General features: G+C 45.9%; 1 protein-coding gene across 31 annotated transcripts in view; it reads right to left on the reverse strand.

Annotated features, from left to right (window-relative positions):
* The window catches only part of FAM120B (family with sequence similarity 120 member B), a 95680-nt gene that overhangs the window by 21334 nt on the left and 52357 nt on the right, over window positions 1-21989 (reverse strand). For 17 of the 31 annotated variants that reach the window (XM_028846945.2, XM_077999200.1, XM_077999199.1 and 14 more), the window contains one exon: window positions 19330-19422. The exons of 9 other annotated variants lie outside the window; for them this stretch is intronic. In XM_028846945.2, coding sequence (XP_028702778.1) covers window positions 19330-19422 — 93 coding nt within the window. Of the gene's footprint in view, window positions 1-19329; window positions 20713-21989 lie in introns of all 31 variants that reach the window. 5 more of the 31 variants (XR_013416129.1, XR_013416127.1, XR_013416128.1 and 2 more) reach the window with 1 other exon arrangement.

Here is a 21989-nt window from a genome sequence, read left to right on the forward strand (position 1 = left end):
ATGCTTTTTATTTCCTTTTCTGTCCTCACTGCACTAGCCAGAACTTCCAGCACTATATTGAATAAGAGTGGTGAGGGCAGACATCCCTGTCCCTAATATCCCTGATACTGGGGAAAAGCAATTAGTCTTTTACTGTTATATGTTACATTGGCTGTAGGGGCTTTTGTAGATGTTCTTTATCAAGCTGAGAAAGACCTCCTCCATTATCATTTTTCTGAAAGTTTTTTTTACCATGAATGGGCAGTGAATTTTGTCGAATCCTTTTTCTGAATGATCTATATAATCATGTGACTTTTCTTCCTTAACCTATTAATATGGAGGTTTCACTGACTGAGTTTTAAGTACTAAACCAGCCATATAGTCCTGGAATAAAGAATCCACTTGGTCATAGTGTATAATTAATTGCTGGATTTGATTCACTCATATTTTGTTAAAGATTTTTGTATCTATGTTCATAAGGGATAATGGCCTGTAGTTTCCCGTTTTGCACTTTTTTTTTTTTCTGTCTGGTTTGGGTGTCAGGGTAATACTGGCCTCACTGGGGAGTAGTCTATCTTCTTGTATTTTCTGGAAGACTGTAGAACTGCCATTAATTCTTCCTTAAACATGTGGTAAATTGCCGAGTGACACTTCTGGGCTAGAGACATCTTTTGGGGGGAGTTTGCAAACTGTGGATTCAATTTCTTTAACATTTATGGAGTTCTTTAAAGAACCTGTTTGGTATTGGGGGTTGTGGCCACCTGTGCTTTTCAGAGATTTGCCCCTATATCTAAGTTGTTGAAGGCATGTGTGTAGAGTTGTTTGCAGTGCTTCCCTTTCTTCTCAGAAGGGTCTATAGTAATACCCCCGCCTTATCCCTAATAGTACTAATTTGTGTTTTCTTACTTCTCGACAGGCAAACGCATCAGAGCGTAAGTGGCTTCTAACGACAAGCTGACCCCCCTTGATCTCTGTCTTCTACAGGATCTTGACATGGCACTTTTTTATAACCTTTTCGGTTCACTGACACCTTCAAATAGCTTTATTAAAAAATGTTGTGCTAGCTTTTCTATTTGTCTTCAGCCAGAAAGTGAGTCCAAAAAAATTGTTTCTCTCTACAGCTCATTTTTGGAGTATGACACCCCAAGGCTCAGGCAAGAAAGGCAAAAATAAACAAGTGGGACTACCTCACATAGCAAAGCTTCTGAACAGCAAAGGGACCAATGAAGTAAACGAAAAGGCAGTCTATGGACTTGGAGAAAATATTTGCAAACCATGTATCTATTAAGGGGCTAACATCCAAAATATGTAAGGAACTCACACAACTCGACAGCAAAAAACAACCCAATTAAAACACGGGCAAAGAACATGAACAGACATTTCTCTAAAGGCAATACACAAATGGTCAGCAGGCATATGCAAAGGTGTCCAACACTAATCACCGCGGAGATGCAAATCAAACCCACAGTGTGAAATCACCTCACCACGTGTTCGGAGGGCTATCGTCAAAAAAGACAAGAAATAAGTGCTGGTGAGGATGTGGAGAAAGGGGAACCCTTCTACACTGTTGGTGGGCATGTAAATTGGCACAGTCATTATAGAAAACAGTACGGAGGTTCCTCCAAAGCCTAAAATTAGAACTACTATACGACCCAGCAATCTCACTTCTAGGTATAGATCCAAAGCAACTGAAATCAGTATGTTGATGAGATACCTGCACCCCATGTTTCCTGCAGCACTCTATACAACAGCCAAAGCTCAGAACCAACCTAAGCATCTATCAACCGATGAATGGATAAAGAAAACAGTACATATACAGAATGGAATACTGTTCAGCTATTAAAGAAAGAAAAGAAATCCTGTCACGTGACGACATGGATGGAAGTGCAGAACTTTATGTGAAGTGAAGTCAGGCAAAGTCAGACAAATACTGCACAATCTCACCTGCATGTGGAATCTAAAAAACGCCAAATACAAACAAACCAAGAGCAGAACGGGAGTTCCTGGGTGAGGGAGGAAATGGGAAGAGGTGAGTCCAAGGACACAGAGTTGCGGTTACACAGGATGAATGGGTCTGGAGAGATCTAATGCACAGCATGAGGACTAGAGGTCATAACACTCTACTGTACACCGAAAATCTGCCTAGAGAGTAGATTTTAGGTGCTTTTACCACACACACATACACAAAAGGTAATTATGGAAGATGACGCACAGGTTAATTTGGGAAAAAACAAACAAACAAAATCTCTTTTGTATTGTGAATCTTTCTGGTAGTCTCATGAAGCCTATGAACATTTTCTTAGATCAGCAGTTAATGTGTATAATAAAATACAAAGATTTATAAATTATGAGACAGTTTTCAAAATAATATAAAAATCAAATGTAAGATACAGTAATTTAGCCCCCTTTTTATATAGGTTGAGCATCTCTATTCTGAAAATACAGAATCTAAAATACTGCCAAATCCAAAGCTTTTTGAGCACCGACATGACGCTGAAAGAAAATACTCATGGGAGCATTTTGGATTTCAGGTCTTTGGATTATAAATGCTCAAGTGGTAAGTATAATGAAATATTCAGAAATCTGAAACACTTCTGGTCCCAAGCACTTTGGCTGAGAAGTACTCAACCTGTAAAAACTGTACATAAGACCCAGCAGTGGGCCTAATAACCATAGTTTTGAGAAAATGATGACAGTAAACAATATATGAGGACTTCTCCAACTGTAATGAAAATATCTGATTTCTATTGGTAACAGAACCACAGGTGCTGTTGACTATATCATAAAGGAAATGATACATTTCAGTTAGAAGTTAGTGAAAACACAGGTATATTTTTTCCTGTTTCAGACCACAGATCCCCACTGAAGGACCCCTGCACTACAGCCTAGTTTTAACAGAGCCAGCAGGCTGATTCAAAAGGTGAGTTGGGTCATGTCATTCCTTCGTTCCAAGTCTTGAGCAAGGAGAAACCCCTCACCAGGCTGCCTGGGCCCATGGCTCTGGCCCCGTCCCTTGCTCCTCCTGATTTGCCCGACACAGGCACACCCCCACCCCGGCACTGGCCATCTACTTAGTACGCTCTTCTCCCAGAAAGCTGAATAGTTAATTCTCTTATTTTTTCAAGTCTTAGCTCAAATAGCCCCTTTTTAAAGTGGTCAAATAAAGGTGCAGCCCACCCTGCCCATACCCGGAAGCTCAGGGCTCAGCTCTGCCTCTCTACGTTCCAGGGTGCTGGCTGCCCCTTTGCAGGCCCGTCCACGCCAATGCTTCCTGGTTCTGCTTCCTGCTTCCGGTCCATTTCCCCCAGTAGGATGTGGTTCTGCTTCCTACTTCCTGCCCATTTCCCCTGCTAGGATGTGGTTCTGCTTCCTGCTTCCTGTCTCTTTCCCCCGCTAGGCTGTAGATCCGAAAAGGGCAGGCGTCGGTCACTGATATCCCATTCTCTTCACAGAGCATGGCATAGAATAGGCGCTCAACGTCCTTTTTTTATTGTTTTAAACAAACGGAATGAACTGACAAGAAACTTTACTGTGGGACATGAATGGGAACAAGTCCTCAGGGAGGGGTGATGATGAAGAGGACTCTGAGTTACACATCCTCCTAGCGGGTGGCACGGTGTGTGCCAGGCGTCCACAGGTCAAGTCCAAACCAAAGGTCTGGGCTCTCAAGTCTCATGCTCCTCTTAGAAACTGCTGGGGGTTAAAGGATCCTTATAAAAAGAAAACTTAGGTAAGAGGTGCCACAGCTACTCTGGGTATGGTAAAGATTACTAGATAAATAATGGCAGGAGCGTTCTTTCAACACCTGGGCTGTGATCTCTGATGGAAGTCTGCAGAGTGTATGAACCAAGGAAAATTCCACAGACAGAAATGAGCATTTTATGGCAACTCTATCAGGTATTAAATATAAACTGTAAACCAAGAAAAAAACATTAAGCTGGTAAAAAGGTCACAGCCTGAAAGGGCTGACTGTTGATAAACTGATCTCTCAAAACATAAACATTTCCCTTTTGTTTTCAACTTCTTCAGTTAACTGCTCTATTCTAAGGGTTTCTCTGCCATCCAGAATGAATGGTGCTCTCCCAGGCATCTGGGACTAGGGACGCACGCACAGCACAGGGCAGCATGAGCCAGTGCTCTCCCAGGCATCTGGGACTAGGGACGCGCACACAGCACAGGGCAGCGTGAGCCAGTGCTCTCCCAGGCATCTGGGTTTAGGGAAGCGCGCACAGCACAGGGCAGCGTGAGCCGGTGCTCAGGCATCTGGGATTAGGGAGGCGCACAGCACAGGGCAGTGTGAGCCGGTGCTCTCCCAGGCATCTGGGATTAGGGAGGCGCACAGCACAGGGCAGCGTGAGCCGGTGCTCTCCCAGGCATCTGGGATCAGGAAGGTGCGCACAGCACAGGGCAGCGTGAGCCGGTGCTCTCCCAGGCATCTGGGATTAGGGAGGCGCACAGCACAGGGCAGCGTGAGCCGGTGCTCTCCCAGGCATCTGGGATTAGGGACATGTGCACAGCACAGGGCAGCGTGAGCCGGTGCTCTCCCAGGCATCTGGGATCAGGAACGTGCGCACAGCACAGGGCAGCGTGAGCCGGTGCTCTCCCAGGCATCTGGGATCAGGAAGGTGCGCACAGCACAGAGCAGCGTGAGCCGGTGCTCTCCCAGGCATCTGGGATTAGGGAGGCGCACAGCACAGGGCAGCGTGAGCCGGTGCTCTCCCAGGCATCTGGGATTAGGGACATGTGCACAGCACAGGGCAGCGTGAGCCGGTGCTCTCCCAGGCATCTGGGATTAGGGACATGTGCACAGCACAGGGCAGCGTGAGCCGGTGCTCTCCCAGGCATCTGGGATTAGGGACATGCGCACAGCACAGGGCAGCGTGAGCCGGTGCTCTCCCAGGCATCTGGGATCAGGAACGTGCGCACAGCACAAAGTGGCTTTCTGCACTTGCTCTACGCAGAAACAGGCACTTCCTCCTCTTCTCTAGGGGGTTACCCAAACCCCTGTGCCAAGCACTCAGATTTCTATTTCTTACCAAGTGGCCGCTTCTCCATCCTCTCCATGTTCACATCTGGCTAGAGTCCAGATTTTCAGTTCACATTCAAACGCCTCAAAAGATGATCTCACTGTCTCTCCTGCCTCAGCTTCGTCCCTGTACCAAACCACTCCAACCAGCCTCCACTCCTCCAATCTCCTGGAATTGTTCTCAACAAGGTGAGCAGTGACCAAGGCTCAGGCCCAATGCGTACTGACCAGTCTTTTCTGGCGTTCTGCCCTGCTGCACGTGGTCGCCCCCACATGCCAGCACTCTCTGCTCTACCATTCCTCTGGTATCCCCTCGCCCACCCCTGTCTTCCTCCTCCACACTCTGATCTCTGTGTTCACTGTCTTTCTGCTGGTCCTTAAACAAGGGTGTTATTCCCCTTGGCTTACTGTCCTTATCACACTACACGTACATCTCTCAACTGAACCTCATTCTCATCTATTTACAAAGGCATGTCTTATGCTTCCCAAATCTTCAATGCCAAACTCTCTTCCAAGCTTCACGCTTGCACATCCAGCTGTCTGGAAACAGATCCCATACACAGTCCTCACAAAGCTGACTTCATCACCTCCTCCCCTTGTCTGTTAACCTACCCCAGAGACCCAAACTAGAGAAACAGTAACCACACTAGGGCCTCCTCCTCATCTCATGCTGTAATCACGATGAGGGCCTAGCAATTTCACTTCCTGAATGTGACCTGCCATCTCTCTCTTCACCTCCACCTCCAGTTCTGCCGTCCCAGTTAATTCGTTACAGCTCCCCGTGTACCTGGGCAAGGCTCCTCACTGGCCTTTTTAGGGCCACCCGTCTGCGGCTCCCAAACACCCCAGGGAACTTCTTTGCTCTCTCTTCAGAAACAGTCCCCACTCTTTCCCTTGTTCTTACCTCTGACTCATTAAATCCTGCCCACCTTTGCAGATCTAGTCCAGGAGTCATTTCCTCCTTGGAGTCTCTGAGACACCTTCCAGGCCCAGACAGGGGCATCCCTCGTCCCTGCATCCACTGTGCCCTGTGTGTCTCCTGTGCAGTTCTTGCCGCTGCACTTACTTTCTCAGGACTCTGAGCTCTTTGAAGGCCTCCTTGCCGTACCTTCTCTGTACCCCTCCTCACAAATCTGGCACATCACAGGAATTCAAATTTCTACTGACTAAATGAGTTTGCTGATTAAGTATCTGAACATGATTCTCTACCAGCTGAGGCTGCTCAATGAATGCACGAGCGGAAGTGTCTGTATAAGGAAATATGCTGATTCCATTCGAGAACACAATGCTTATTTGCAAGGACACAATTATTGACTTACTGTGTAACAGGCCAAGATTCTTACTCAACATACGTCCTTTGTAGGCAAAAGCAAACCACAATAAGCCTACCCTGACCTGAGAGCTTGCTGTTAGGAACAGATAACCTGAGAACTGTGTTTTGCCAACAATCCGTTTCCACCCTGAAGGAATGGAGTTCACAAGGCCTTTGCTTTGTGAGCCCTGCTGCCTATGTGCTGTGTGATTACAAACATTCCACAGTGGGTTATTTAGAAAGATACTGAAATTGCGGAACTCTGTGCTGACACACTGATTACAGCAACAACCACAGATTGGACCTACTTCGTATGAACACTTTAACCACCAGCTTAGGGACCATCCCTGAGTTACAGCAGAGCGAGCCCTGAACTGGAAGCCTCAGCTCTCTCACCACCTGGCCAAGGGGCTGAAAGCAGGTGATGCCACTTGGGTGGGTTGTGGCGATCTCATCTGTGCAATGAAGAATTGGATTTGGTTCGGTTCAGTCACCAACAGCTAACAACTACTGAACCAGGTGCAAATGTGGAAGTCCTATCCTCAAGAAATTAAAGTATAATGGAAATAAAGACAGATGACATCAAACTATTATCTACTGATGTGCTCTGAAGGCCCTTCACAGGTAAAGCTGCTATGACACGCCGCAGCAATGACAGGTGAATATTCCTTAGGAATGTAAAGTGACATCACCAGTTCATCTAACAGATGCCATCCTGGGTCAGACACTCAACCAACAATGCTCCATTCGTTGCACTAACACTGAGTGAAGGGAAGAAGACAGGTGATTATTTCCCAAACTGAAAACTGAAAAGTTTGCTCTTGAAAATAACCAGGCCTAAATGACAGACGTGTTCATTATTAGCAGTTAGGATGTGCTCTGAACAAGTGTTACGTGTGGGTCATTTTTTCAGTGAAAAAAAGCCTCAACAAGTCAACAATAAACATTAAACAATTCTGTTCCAAGCAAGAACTCGCCAATTCCTGGTGCAAGAGCATCAAGAAGAAATGAGATCTCATCTCGGGGAGAGTAAACGGCTGAAACGGAACCTGCTGGGGCCACGCCAGTTCACCCTGTTTTTCCTAAATACACCTACTTCTGCCAGGCTCATTCAAGCTAAAAGTAAACCAAACTTGCCATGTTCCCATTTCACAATTTACATATAATTTACCTGTTTTATTTCTCTGCCTCAAAGAATTACACATATGATCAAATCCAAAATGGGCAAAACCACCAGTGGAGGGTTTGAAGGGTGAGGAGCCAGGACGACACAACCTGAGATGCGCTCTTGCCGAGTCAGAGCACCTACTGTGCGGAGTGGTGTCAGCACCAGAGTGAAAGTTTAACCCAAGATGCTTTTTATAGACATTGTTTCCTCAGCGAGGCTTTCTTTTGCCCGCTACTCTAAGGAGAAGTGAGGGTAACAAATCCAGGTAGAACTGAGGAATGATCTGGCATGGTAGCAGCACTGTGTTGGTGCAGGGGACTCTGGGATGCTAGGTTTGCATATTCCGTTGATTTGGTACCTGGGCATTTACATCCAGCATCAACAAGCACACCTATGATCTTTCCCGGACCAACAAGCATACCTATGATCTTTCCCAGACCAACAAGCACACCTATGATCTTTCCCGGACCAACAAGCATGCCTATGATCTTTCCCGGACCAACAAGCACGCCTATGATCTTTTCCGGACCAACAAGCATGCCTATGATCTTTCCCGGACCAACAAGCACGCCTATGATCTTTCCCGGACCAACAAGCGCGCCTATGATCTTTTCCGGACCAACAAGCGCGCCTATGATCTTTCCCGGTGTTTCTGGAGGTCAGGGAGACAGAAGATACTACTTTAAAAGTGTGTTCATTGCAACATTCTTATTTCCCAGAATATACTTTAAAAGTGTTTCTCAGGCCTGTTTGCCTTGTACTTTACTTTTCTAATTGTAACGTAAGTTTTGTAAAGTAAATTACACCTCTTCTCAGCACATTTCCGTGAAGAGGTCCATAAAAACACTGTGCTGTAGCCTTGGGACTTGTGAAAAGCCTGGAAACAAAGACCGACTTCCAAATTACTAATCACACAGAAAAAACGGCTAATTTAAGCTCACTGCGGTTACATGGGGAGACAGAACATTTTCACAGGCTGCAGGAGTAAAATCTGAGGATCTGAGGTTATCTTTTCAGCAACAGAGAAAGTCACCTGGCGACGCTCCTTCCCTAAGGAACTCTGGAATTTAGGGAACATCCTGGGAGCCCACGTCAGCGTGACAGAGGGTGGCCGCAGGTCTAAGGCCCACATCACCACTTCACTATGACTGAAAGGTATGGCCTTTGGGTTGTCCAACCCAACGAATAAAATTCGTAAATAAAAGCAGCCTGTATTTTGGAAATAGGCTTTAAGGTGCTCTGGAATAAAAGACAAGGAAAACTGAGCTCTTCCGGCTGAGGCCATAGAGTCCAGGGTCCCAGGGCATCCGATGGGAACCAGGAAACTGGAAAAACCAGTTCTTAAAGTTCCTAAAGCCTGACAGTAAATATTTAACAGTAAACAGCTCACCGTTTTTGTGTTTATATGCTAAGGAAGGTTCATTTACTAGGGTTTATGGGCAGTTATGTAAAATGATACTTGTATGAACAAAACTGCTATTTTAAGTTTCAGACATTGCTTCATCAGGGCCCTTGTCCTACAAGCTGGTGGAAATCTAAACAGAGGGAAAACATTATGAACACATTGTTATTTATTAGTAAAGAAAACAGCAAAAATAAACTGGTTTTCTTTGGTCCAAAAGGCCTAGTTTGATTTTATAACTAAGATTCGTTCTCTTCGCTGGAAGCCTTCCGATTGCAGTGGGCAGTCTTACAGAATAACTCAAAACGATGTCTTTTCCCGAAACCTCGATGGTCCGGCATTCTGGTGGCACGACGCACAGCGAGAGCCCATCCAGCTTCTACTCATGTCCGGCTACTCCTCAGCCTCCCTGAGCAGGGGCAGGAGGAGCCCAAACCTCCCATGTTGTTAGAGATGCTCCATGAGGGCAGAACCCACCAACCCAGCAGCACCGCAGTTCACAACTGCATTCATCTGAGATTCCCGTGTTGTATCCGACAGCTGCCTAAAGCCCACACAGTATTCACCTAAGGAAACAGCACGGCTCTGAGTTACAACTGTCAGTTCATAAAATTAGACTATCTTCTCTTCTAAGAACGCGCTCACATTCAAAGAATCACAGAGGGGAAGAGACCAGAAGCACAGCCAGGCAAGGCTGAATTGAAATCCCACCGTCCCGCCCCTGTAGATACTACCATCATCTTGGAGTATTTTACATTCGTCAAACTGCTTTCACTAGATGTCTCTGAAATACTAATCTCAGTGACTCCTAATAAAGATTTAATCACTCTTTTAACATTAATATAATTAAAATAACGTATATAAGCAGTACCTGAATTGAGGCTTTCTTAGCTTTTAAGACTAAATCGAGTATAAAAAATCATTCTTTAAAAAAGTTTAATTAAAACTGAGAGTAAACAAATTACTCAGACCGCATGAACCATGCTCTTATCAAATGGCTGAAACAAGACACTGTATGTCTCGATAGAAAATAAGCTCTCATAATTCCTAATAAAAAATTTATTTTACTCATATTAGTAGGATAAACTCCTTAAAAATAACTGAATAAATCTGAGAGTCAACTACCTACCTTCACGCTTATTTTTTCTATTTTTCAATTTCCTGACTCACTTAACACAAGGAAAACATTAAGAAAAGATGAATTTCTTGAAAAATGTGCGTGAAGGTCCTGACCCGCCTCAGTTATTTGGTTTCCATCTCTTCTCTGCTCCAAGCCTGAGGGTGGCAGCTGGCGCCAGGCGCTGGTCTCACGAGCTGCAGCCTCCTGGCCAATCATCTCTCCCTTCCTGTCCCGGAACGAATGGCGGACACTCTTCAAGGCCTGACTCCTGAAGACTCACAAGCTAGGCACACAGAGGGGGCTCTGACCACCAGGCCTCATTTGACAAGTGTTGATTGTGAGGTGCTTTTTGCTTTTTTCTTTTTCAATTAATCTTTCTGGAGAATTTCCTTTTTTCCCTTTTGCATCTTAAGGTGGAGGTTTTTATTCCAAATGTTTTTTACACACAATTCTTGAAACTCTTGAATGATAGCTTCTTATCATGGCAAAAGGTACATATCAAAAAAACAGAAAAGTTTTAGTTACTAACATCTGAGGGGATGTCATTCCACATATTTAAGGAAATTGCTAAGCAGGTCCACACAAACACTTGTAAAGAAATGTTCACAGCAGTGTTATTCACGGGGCCAAAAAGTGAAACTACCAACTGTCTCTCAGTTGATGATGGACAAACAAAACATCGTCCATCCACACAACCCTCAGCCATTGAGAACCTGGGAAACACAGTGCTCAGTGAATGACGCCAGACACGAAAGGCCACAAACTATGCGATGCCATGTTTATGAAATGTCCGGGACAAAGAAATATACAGAGGCAGAAAATGGATGCGTGGTAAACAGGGGCTGAGGAGTGTGGGGCTGGGGCTGGGGGGAGGGAGACTGCATAAGAGGTAGAGGTTTCTTTCTGAGGTGACAAAAAAGTTCTAAAATTGATTGTGGCTGAACAACAACTCTGTGAATGCACTAAAAGCCATTAAATTGTACACCTTAAATGGGTGAATTGTATAGTTTATGTGACTTTGTCTAAATAACATCTGTCTATCCATCCACCCGTACTGAGATACATATACACTATTTCTTGCTTGATGTGGTGGCTCAGTGTTCACTCCCACCTGCACACAGGGCTAAGTGCTACAAACTCTACTGCAGCATCTCCATCTGTGAGAGATGCACAACCATCCTGAGACCTCAGCATGATGATGAATATGAATAGCTGTATTTATAAATGTAAAGCTGCAGGAAGAAACCAAGTTTAACAGAATGTTAACGAAAACAAGTCCTTAAAGGTGTCAGAAGGCGAATCTTCCTGAGAAATGCAGTGAGGTACTATCTGAACTGCTGACTGCAGTTCCTCTGTTCTTCTCCTTTACTGCCTTGCCCCACCCTCTTTAGTCATTTAGGACATCCCACAATGACGGGTACAGGATCAGACAGCTAACTGGAGAGGGTAATATTACCGAGTTCTGGCTTCTGAGTTTAGGTTTAACCCCCAGAAGAACTTCAAAGAACTCAGATTTGCCAGAGCAGGACTGGACAGCACTCCTGGAACCAGGGAAGAAGGAGAGGAAGCCAGGGGCACAGAGAAACTGGGAGCCCTACAGAAACGGGGTCCTCTGCCTTGCCCCACCAGAGGGAGGGTGATGGACCCTCAGGTGGCTGGTGCATCTTAGAGCAGACCATCACTTTCCCTGCCCTCCACATAGAGCTCGGGGAAGTAGCTGCATCTCAGAAAAGAAAGGTCTGCATGGAGTGTCTGGGCAGCAAGGGCCCCCTAAGGTGCCACTGGCCTAGTGCATGTGGCAGCAGGAGGACACAGGGCCTGAGGGCCGCTCTCTGCGGAAGTCTGTGAGGTGCAGACAGCAGGGTCAGGAGGACACAGGGCCTGAGGGCCGCCCGCTGGGGAAGTCTGTGAGGTGCAGAGAGCAGGGTCAGGACAGCTCAAGGGCAGCTGAGAGTCTCCTGGTCTCACCTCTGCAATGCCTCTGTGATAAATTTCTGCCAACTCACAGAATGGGTTTAAAAGAGAAATTACATTGCTATATTCAAAAAAGGTACATTTTTGGTAAAATTGAAATTACATCCTGAGATTTGTTTCCACTGTAGAAAAATAAGTTACATGTGAAAGATTCTTATTCATGCAGACAAAACACATCTACCAGCATTAAAGCATAAACTCTAAGTATAAGATTTACAGATACATTCAGCAAACTGACCATTACTGAGCACCTACGAGGTGCAAAGGTTCCATGGAAATTAGAAAAGACTCAGTTTCCACCCCCAAGTAACCGAGCTCTCCTGATTCCAAGAACACAGACATACTTCTCTTAAGATTCTCCAGGACAAGAGAATCTCCTATCTAGGAATCAGGTAAGGGAGCAGGAAAAAAAAAAACTACCCTAAGTTTGCTGAGGCAAAGGTCACCCAAGGAGTGCCACAGGCTACATCCAGTGGTGGGTTCAGCCCCAGGGCCTGCTCCAGCACTGCTGGCAGTAACGCCTGGATCCTTTATCATGAGAGACCCCGCCAGCTGACCTCTTCACTCTCTCCAAACTGGACTCGGAATTCCTCACAGAGATCACATTTTCTCAGACACGGACCAGGCTCTGCAGCAGGAGACACCTACTACAATTATGAGGATGATGGGCAAAGCCAGTGAAAGTGAGGCCCTGCTGCCAAGTCCAGGAGGCAGACACGCTGCACAGCTGGTTCCAGGCATCTGAGTTCTCAAAGTCAATTCCTAGGTTCAAATGCAGCCACAAACCTCTCTTCTTTCTCGCCTGTGAAAATTCTGGATAAATATTGGAAAGTCCATGTGCACAAGAGAGAATAAAAGTGAGAAAAAAATATGAATACTAATTTATTTTGCTTTGTTCACTTCCATCTTATCTCATTTAAGCTGTTGAGGGACTCATCAGTCATCTTCTGTGTTTACATTTCACTTTGAAAAGTCCAGTAAAACTTTCAAGATTCCTATTTCTACTGCTATGGGCAAATATGTCCTTCCAAAATTTCTTTTTTTTTTTATGTTAAGCAATTCTTTTTTTGTTTTATACTTTAAGTTCTAGGGTACATGTGCACAACGTGCAGGTTTGTTACATATGTATCCATGTGCCATGTTGGTGTGCTGCACCCATTAACTCGTCATTTACATCAGGTATAACTCCCAATGCCATCCCTTCCCCTCCCCCCTCCCCACAATAGGCCCCGGTGTGTGATGTTCCCCTTCCCGAGTCCAAGTGATCTCACTGTTATGCTGAAGGCTAAATCCCCAATGGGAAGGTATCTGAAGGTGGGGCCTATGAGAGCTGACTGGGTCATGGCGGGGGAGGGGGGTCTTATGGAAGAGGGTGAGTGCCCTCAGGAGACTGCTGTCTGCTCTCCGCCCTGTGAGGACACAGTGAGAAACCGGCTGTCGGAAAGCCAGGAGGGAGCACCCCCAGACAGCCAGAGCTGCTGGCACGTCGATCTGGGACATCAAGTTTCCAAAACAGTGAGAAGGGAATGTTTGGATTTTAGGCCACCCAGTCTGTGGTGTTTTGTTATGGCAGCCCAAACTGACTAGCACATCTACTATTCATTCATTCACCAAATTTTTATTTAGCGCCTATTGTAAAGCAATTTTCCTTCTTTAAAAATTGTATTTCTTCTGTGGACTTGTGTAGGGAAGTAAAAGCAGTTTAATAAATATCTCCTTGAAAACATATTACACAATCCTGTATTTTCATGGTTGTCTTAGGGATTTAATCAGTAAAGCGCCATTTTAGCAGCTTGATCTCATTATGTCTCCAAAGCATTTTGATTCTGCCTACAGGAAAACATTTGATTCGTAAAGTGAGAATTCACCAAGAGCAGCACTGAGTAAAGATCTTTTATGAGAAGGTTTCTCAATCTAATTTTGACACAAGGCATACCTGCTTATCACTTTAGAGATATCTCACTGTCTAGTGAGAAGACAGGAAGTAAAGGCAGTGCCTGGTAGAACTCGGAACCCTGGCCTTTTGATCAGCTCGGACATGTGCTAGTACCTTGACCTGGAGCAAACCGTTCCCCTAATCTGAGCCTAAAATCCTGGTCTGTAAGGCAAAAGTGCTTGACTAGATTGTCTCTAAGGTACCACTGTGCTCTGAACCAACAGGCAACATGACACTTCACAATTAAATCACACAACATATACGCATATTGAAACACTGCACTGTACCCCATAAATATGCACAATTATTATGTGCCAACTGAAAGCATTACTTAATCTTAAAAAAGCACTTGATGCTTGTAAGGCATCCTAACAGGTGTGAGGAGATCCATGTGAGTCAGCCACCCCCCGACCCCTAAGACTCCCAAATCCAGGTTTTATCACGGCGAGAGTCTTTGTGTAGGAGAATGAGGTGGAGGTGGAACCAAGAGTCAGCGAATTTACATCCTCACTTCAGCTCCTTTATAAGGACCAAGGCCAAGACACAAAATTCTTTGTATCTTAATTTTTCTAAGAATAAGATAAGACTTAATTACCTCAAAGGAATGACATGAAAACTAACTACCGAAGCCCTCTAATGTCTTTAAAACCTGCCACATTCATGCATGGGGTTATTACTGTCACTGTGTGTGCATGCAGACCTGGCTGCAGGAGGGGCACAGAGACAAAAGCATGGGGCTCCCCGTCCCACCTCTCCCCGCGGACTGACCTGCTGGCTCCAGCCAAGGGTCAGCACGCTCTTCTGGAAAGAGCCGGATGGAAACACTTTTGGCTTTGGGGGCCATATGATGTCCCTCGCAGCCGTTCAACTCTGCTGTTGCAGGGCAAAGGTAGCTGTAAATGACTGAGCATGGCTATGTGCCAAGACAACCATTTTGGACACGGAAATGTGCGTTTCATGTAATTTTCACATCATGGAATAAGATTCTTTTGATTTTTTCCTAACCATTTAGAAACAAACACCATTCTTAGCTCACAGGACTCACTACATGCTGGTGGCGGAATGTGGCCTATGGATGATAGTCTGGTAATCCCTGGTTGAAGCTTTTGAAAAAGTGAGAGTATCATTATCATTTAAAGTTTCATTAATTTGTAGCAAAATAAAAATATCATTTGGAGATTCAATGGCATAGAATTATTTTATTTTCAACTTCTACTGGTGAGTTTTATAGCTTCTCTATAACCTAAAAATAAAAATTTGTTTAAATCAGAATTGTCACAATTTAAAACAAGCTTAAAAGTGACTTATTCTAGGTTAATGAACTGTTTCTGGTGAGAAGAAAAGGATCAAAGCAGTGTGGGCTCAGCTGCAATGAGCATGTTCTGCCTCATTCTTCTCTCATCAAAGTCCTGAATATGAATATGGCAATAAGAAGGAGAAAAAAAAATCTAAAAAATAACGTGAGCTTATCCGAGGCTGGGCAGGGTGGTGAGTATGTGTGTCCTGACCTGAGGCCATAATCAACAGGACTAACGGAAGATCAAGGCCCACAACACTGCTCATTTTGTGTACTCATGCTGACAAAGTACTCATTTGTTGGAAACTGTCACGTGTTCTTCTCAACAGCTGCATTCACCTAGTCTTTCACCCTCTAAGCCTTGTGGCTGGCTCTGCTCAACTCCCACTCACCCCACACCAGAGACCATGCGGGCCCTGAGCTCTCTCAACTCCACCCCCCAACTCCCAAGTGACGCTTCCCCTCCTGTGGGTGACACTGGCCCCTGACAGGTGTGGGCCACCAGGGGCACCCCATTCAGGTGCGCCCACACGCCACTCTCCCTCATGCCCCTGGCACCTGCCCCTCAAAGCACAGGTCCAGCCAAGTAGACTCAGCTGCCTGCCCCTTCCCACTTGCCATTCCCCTTCCCGGCCATCCCCCGCTCCCCAATGCAATGGAGAGATTCCTACTCTTTCCAAGGAGCCAGCGAGGCTCTGCCAAGGCAATTGGCCAGAACCTAACAGCTTTCACCACCCATGATTCCCAGCTCTCAGCTCCCCACACACCAAGCTCTCGTCTCACAAGGATAACTGGGGAGGTCTTTGCTCCCCTTTCATCTTTCAGGCAGCAGAATCTAACTCCCAAGAACAGCCAGTTAGTGCCACCTCCCAACAGCCGCAGAGTCTGGATGTGCAACATGCCACTAAATGACAGAATGCCACTGAGTCTACACTTTGCTTATTTATCTATTTTTCCATACAAGACTTAGGCTCCAAGCATTCTTCCACTGAGAACAAGCAGCAGCTCACTGCTGTTATAATCGTGAGGAGCTCCTGCTCTGTCCCCTTTGTGTTTCTGGTCAAGGGTCCTTTTACCAACACCTGCTGAGTCTGTCACAGACCACCCCACCCGATGGTGATGGCAGGCGGATAAACACTTGCACCAACTGGCCAGGCTTTGCAATTCTGATAGGCTCAAAAAGGGTGTGTGTTCCTTCCATGATTCCAACAGAGCCCTGCTCCAGGCAGCCTTGCGGGGGGCGGTGTCAGAGGCCCTGTGCTCAAGCCACTCTGCCACTGCCACCGCCCAGTTTTGCCAACTCTTTGATTTGAATTCCCTCAGAAGGACATATCCAGTTCATGAACAGAAAACATCTGGACCTTTTTCCTTGGTAATTCTCTCCTCCATGGTTTCACGGTTCAGTATCTGCTATCATCAAAAGCACTGCCTACAACCTCTTTCTTCAGGTGGACATTATTTGAGAGTAAGGGACAAAACCAAAGGGTGAAGTCCAAGACACAACTTTGTTTCAAACAGCCAAGAATGCATGACATAGACCACAGATGTCAACCCTAGTAAGGCAAGAAGGAACCCTGCAGACCAAGCAGCAGATGAACCTAGACTCTTTTCTGCCCACCATCTTGAGAAATTCCCACAGCCAGTGTGAATCCTCGTCCTCCGGGTTCAGACATAAACCTCTCATTAGCCTTGGTTTATGACATTTTGGTCTCAGAAAATCCAAGTGGGCTCAAAGTCTGACCAGCTTCACACACACACAAATACATATTCAATTCCACAAGGGTAAAGTGCCAGGAGGGGGCTGCAGGAGAGAGGAGATGGCCTAGGGCTCAGCCTGACTGGGGGTTTCAGGAGTACGTGCCCCAGGCACACCACACCTTCTCCTCCCTACTTTTCCGCACTCTGCCCCATCCTCTCCTCCCCTCGTTCTGATGTTGTAAACTCCAGAGCCCTAGCTTTGCTTTTCAACCCAGGAGCCAATCCAGCGCATCAGAAAATCATTCCATGGTCATCTACATGCATATGTACGAAAGGGCTTTTAGCTTCACCAACTGTAGGTCTCACCATTGTAATCTACAAGCTCATAACATTTCCAGGTAACAGAGGTGAGAAATGAAAATGCCACCAGTTATCTGAAGAGGATGATTGTGGGGAGGAAGGACAGGCATGCCAGTATCTGTGTTTCAGCAGCACCAGCCTCAGAAGGGCCCCCAGGCATCCATGTCCCAAGTGCCCCCATCAGCTCTTGAGACTAGAATTGTAGGGAACCCCAGAGAGGTGTCAGAGGGAGTTCTGCAAAGATGGGGCTTTGTCTAGACACCTGCTTTGTATTGCACAATCACTTTGCTGAACCAGAGAGACTCTGCCTGTCTCAGCAAATGCTCATGCATACTTTTAAATTGCAGGTATTAATTTAATCAAGTTAATCAATGTTGGCAGGATGCTGGGTGGAAAATAAAGAGGAGCAAGAACACTGCCCCTTTTCTCAAAGGGTGTTAGTCTGGGAGAGGAGGGAAACTGAAAACCCTAAGTGGGACACTCTGGCTTCTCACCCACGAGTCCCTCTCAGAACACACTCCAGACCAGCCTGGCCAGGACTCTCTGGGATAGTGACTTGGCATGTGGATTCAGAACAAGACCCACGGTGTGAAAGGCGCTGCTGAACAAAGATAATGAAAGGGACATCGCAGGCTCAAAGGAGGAGAGGTCGGAGAAGGTGGAGGAGACTCAGGGCCCCTGGATATGGAAGTGGGCATTTTTCAGCCTTTGCTTCATTGACTTCATGCAATGGAAGGGGCAGGCATCTCTCTCAGTGACTGAACAAGAGGAAATGCAGCACAAATCACCAGCACGCAGCCACGTCCCAGAGCCTGCCAGAGAAGGGAAACAGAGGGAATAGAAACCTTGCTGTAGGATAATTTTTTCCCCCAAATGAGAGACACCTGAGTTTTTCAGCAAGCGACCACAGCCAGTGAAAATAATGAAGTTAGAGAGAGGAGGTAGAGAAGACAGAGAGCTGGAGGGACGGTTCATGCAACAAACTCCCCAGGCAGGTGTGGAGGCGGGGTCCCAGGGCTAAGAGGGCGCTGCAAATCTGTAGGAAATGGTCAAGTTGACTCATTTTAAGTGATCTTCCAAATTATTCCTGGGATTTTTACAACTTCAATTATTAAAGTTCAAAAGTTTAAAACACACACGCAGCACATGGAGTTGATGAAGATTTACAGACTATTAAACCCACGAAGTTAAAAGACGGATGCTTTAACTCACATAATAGAGATCCCAGCAAAATACATTTTTTAGTCAGGAGTTCCAGACCAGCCTGGCCAACAGGGTGAAACCCCATCTCTACTAAAAATACAAAAATTAGCTGGGTGTGGTGGCGGGCGCCTGTAATCTCAGCTACTTGGGAGGCTGACGCAGGAGAATTGCTTGAACCCAGGAGGCAGAGGTTGCAGTGAGCCGAGACTGCACCACTGCACTCCAGCCTGGGCAACAGAGCAAGACTCCATCTCAAAAACAACAACAACAACAACAAACCCCAAAAAATCACATTTTAAAAAAAGTATGTTTTGGCTGGGCACAGTAGCTCACAATTTTAATCCCAGCACTGTGGGAGGCTGATGCAGGTGCATCACTGAAGGTCAGGAGTTCTAGACCAGTCTGGCCAACATGGTGAAACCCCGTTTCTACTGAAAATACAAAAACAAAAATTAGCCGGGTGTGGTGGTGCCTGCCTGTAATCCCAGCTACTCAGGAGGCTGGGGTTGCATGAGCTGAGTTCACGCCACTGCACTCTAGCCTGGGAGACAGGGGAGACTCCGTCTCGAAAACCCAAACCAAACACTATGTTTAATAAGTGCTTTCTTCAATCATGAGACTATCAAGGCAGTACTGAGAACAAGTTTCACAAAACTGGAATTGAGGCAGCGCCTGTTAGTACCTCATCTGGCTGCTCATCCCAGAGCCCTTAAAGAGACAAACTACTGCATCACGAAAAGATCCTAAAATGCCCTCCTGATCTTTTCCGTGAAACTTCAACTATAACGGGGAAGAGAAGGCTGGACTGCACAGCTGTCTTCCGGGCAGTGACAACTAATCGGTCATGTCTGTACCTGTAGATTTACAAGCTGCGAGGTGGATTTTCCTTGGAGGCACAAGGCCTGCGCAATAAACGCATGCAAATCCTCCAGGCAAAGAGTGTCCACCTGAAAAGGACAGAGAAAGGCCAGTGTTAGGCTACAGGAAAAATTAAACATTTCTTACAAATTGATCTCAGTTACTAACTATGAGTGTGTGTATAGGTGCAAACACGCACACACATGCACGTACAGGCACACGCACAGGCACATACATGTGCACACAAGCACACAGAGGTGCACAGGCATGCACACACACACGGGCACGCATGTGCACGCACAGGTGCACAAACAGGCGCATGCGCAGGCACGCACATGGTGCATCAGACCTCAGGCAGCGGACAGTGTGTAGTGGAAAGACCACAGCCTCTTCACACCATCCTTGGCTCCTGGCTGTGAAGCTCTCTCTATGGTGTCCCCAGTTGTGCCCACAACTCACAGCCCAGCTGGAAGGGGAGCCTGAATTTCTAGTACGGTTAGACTCTAATGAGGTAGAACTCTCCAGAACATCTGGGAATAATCATGAGGTGCCAACCAAGACCAGGTCTTAGGGCCAGACAGGTGATCATGTTCGGCACAAACTGCACAGAGCAAACAGTTTAGGGGTTTTCAGAGCGCGAGTATCCACAGCTGGGTTGAGCTGGGGACATCATACACTTTCAGCAACCCAGAGAAAAACTGTGTCCTCGAATCCTAGTTGAGAGTAAATCAGAACCCACAATATGAGACCCTACTAATACTCTGTGGAATCAAAAGACACAACAAAAGTGAGAAGAGGAAAGAGGGACAGAGTAACAAGAGACAGCAAAGGGCAGGCTGAGCATCCTGGGTGTGGAGTAGATGCCGGAGATGAGGAGAGGGCGTGAAGAGCGAGGAAGATCTGAACGGTCCAGGCTCCAACAACAGCAGACAGTGCTTTTGCCACATCCCATCCCCTGCCCCACTCGGCGAGGGGGTCGAGACAGTCCCCTCCCAGCCACCAAGTTCTGCCACCCAGAAAAAGGCAGAACATGCCCGCTGACTGAATGACTCCACGCCGTCCTAAGACCACAAGAGCTGCTTCTCACAGAAGAGCACCTCCTGTGGCAAATAAAGGCTTACAGAAAAAGAAACAGGAAAGCCAACAGCAAACCCATCAATAACAACTTCACTGACTCTTCTTGGATATTAAAAACGGCTAACATGCCTATTTGCAATAAGAACGACCCCACCATAAATCAGAAAGACTCCTGTGCTCCCCGGGAGGATGGTGGCATTTGCTTCCCCCAGGGTGGGGGTGCTGACTGCCGCGTGGACCTGCTGATGCTTTTACTCACCGTGTCACTATCCTAGTCTACTTTTATTCCAAGTAGCTGTTACCTTGGAATAAAAGGAATAGAAAATATGTGCATTTCTATGATGTAAACTTACCTTTCCAGAGGATATTCTCAGATGAGTCTTTAATAAAATCATTTGTGGCTGTTGTTAACTGGGAGGTCAGACCAAATGAGAGTACAGCTGACTCCTGACAATACAGGTTTGAATTGTATGGGTTCACTTATATGTGGATTTTTTTCCAACCAAATGCAGATGGAAAAATACAGTGTTCACGGGATGTAAAACCCGAATATAAAGGGCCAACTTTTCAAATACGTGGGCTCCGCAGGCTGACTGCAGGACTTGAGCATGCATGGATTTTGGCATCCTTGGGGGTCTTGGGACCAATCCCCCACATATACCAAGACACAACTGTATTTAGTTTCTCTGTCATTTTCAGGCACTGAACAGTATGCGATTTTATCCCATATTACACATCAAAACATCGAATTTAGGCTTAATATATAAAACTGTAATATTTTTATAAATGTATCTTTTTAGCCTTATTCATTCTGAGTTATTATCCCTGTGAATAATACAGCACCTTCTTCATCTAGTGAATGCCAAATTGATTTGTCAATCTGTTGTTTTCCAGTTTTAGAAAGTTCTGATTTAAACATCTCCTTTAAAGACAAGTTACCAAGTCTGCTCATGCCAACTTGCACTAAAGAGATTTTATTTAAGAGGTCTTTGTTAATAGAAAAAAGGTAAAGTGGAAATTTTCCTCCCGATGCTTGTCTTGCTTCAGGTTTATACAAATAGGGATGTGATGTTCCTGTTCTGGGGTCCTGGGCTTTTTCTGCTTGAAGTGAATTTAAAGAACTGACAGCCACCTGCGCAGTAATGAGAAGGCAGAACTGCGCTGCATGGCCACACACAGGATCAGCATTGTCAATACGGAACAGCAGGCAGCATGTCCCTCCTGGAGTGCCCACCATGGCCTCCCCATTGTTGTGTACACACATGGTTATCAACAACAAAACACATGTATTTTTACGGGTGAGAAAAGTCAGCTTACTGGCTACCACCACTTCTCAAGTCCCACTGCGATGCAATGTTAACCACAGACACCTGCAGATTATCAGACAACAGGAATACTAACCAACAGTGCATGCATGTTATATATAATATCAAAAGAAATATCTTTTTACTTTTTTTCCTCCAATGTTTGGGGGTACATGCGCAGGATGTGTAGGCTTGTTACACAGGTAAACATGTGCCATGAGGGGTGGCTGCACAGATCATCTCATCACCTAGGTATTAAGCCTGGCATCCATTAG

This window comes from Macaca mulatta, chromosome 4 (assembly GCF_049350105.2).
Source record: "Macaca mulatta isolate MMU2019108-1 chromosome 4, T2T-MMU8v2.0, whole genome shotgun sequence".
In the NCBI taxonomy this organism is placed as follows: Eukaryota; Metazoa; Chordata; class Mammalia; order Primates; family Cercopithecidae; genus Macaca; species Macaca mulatta.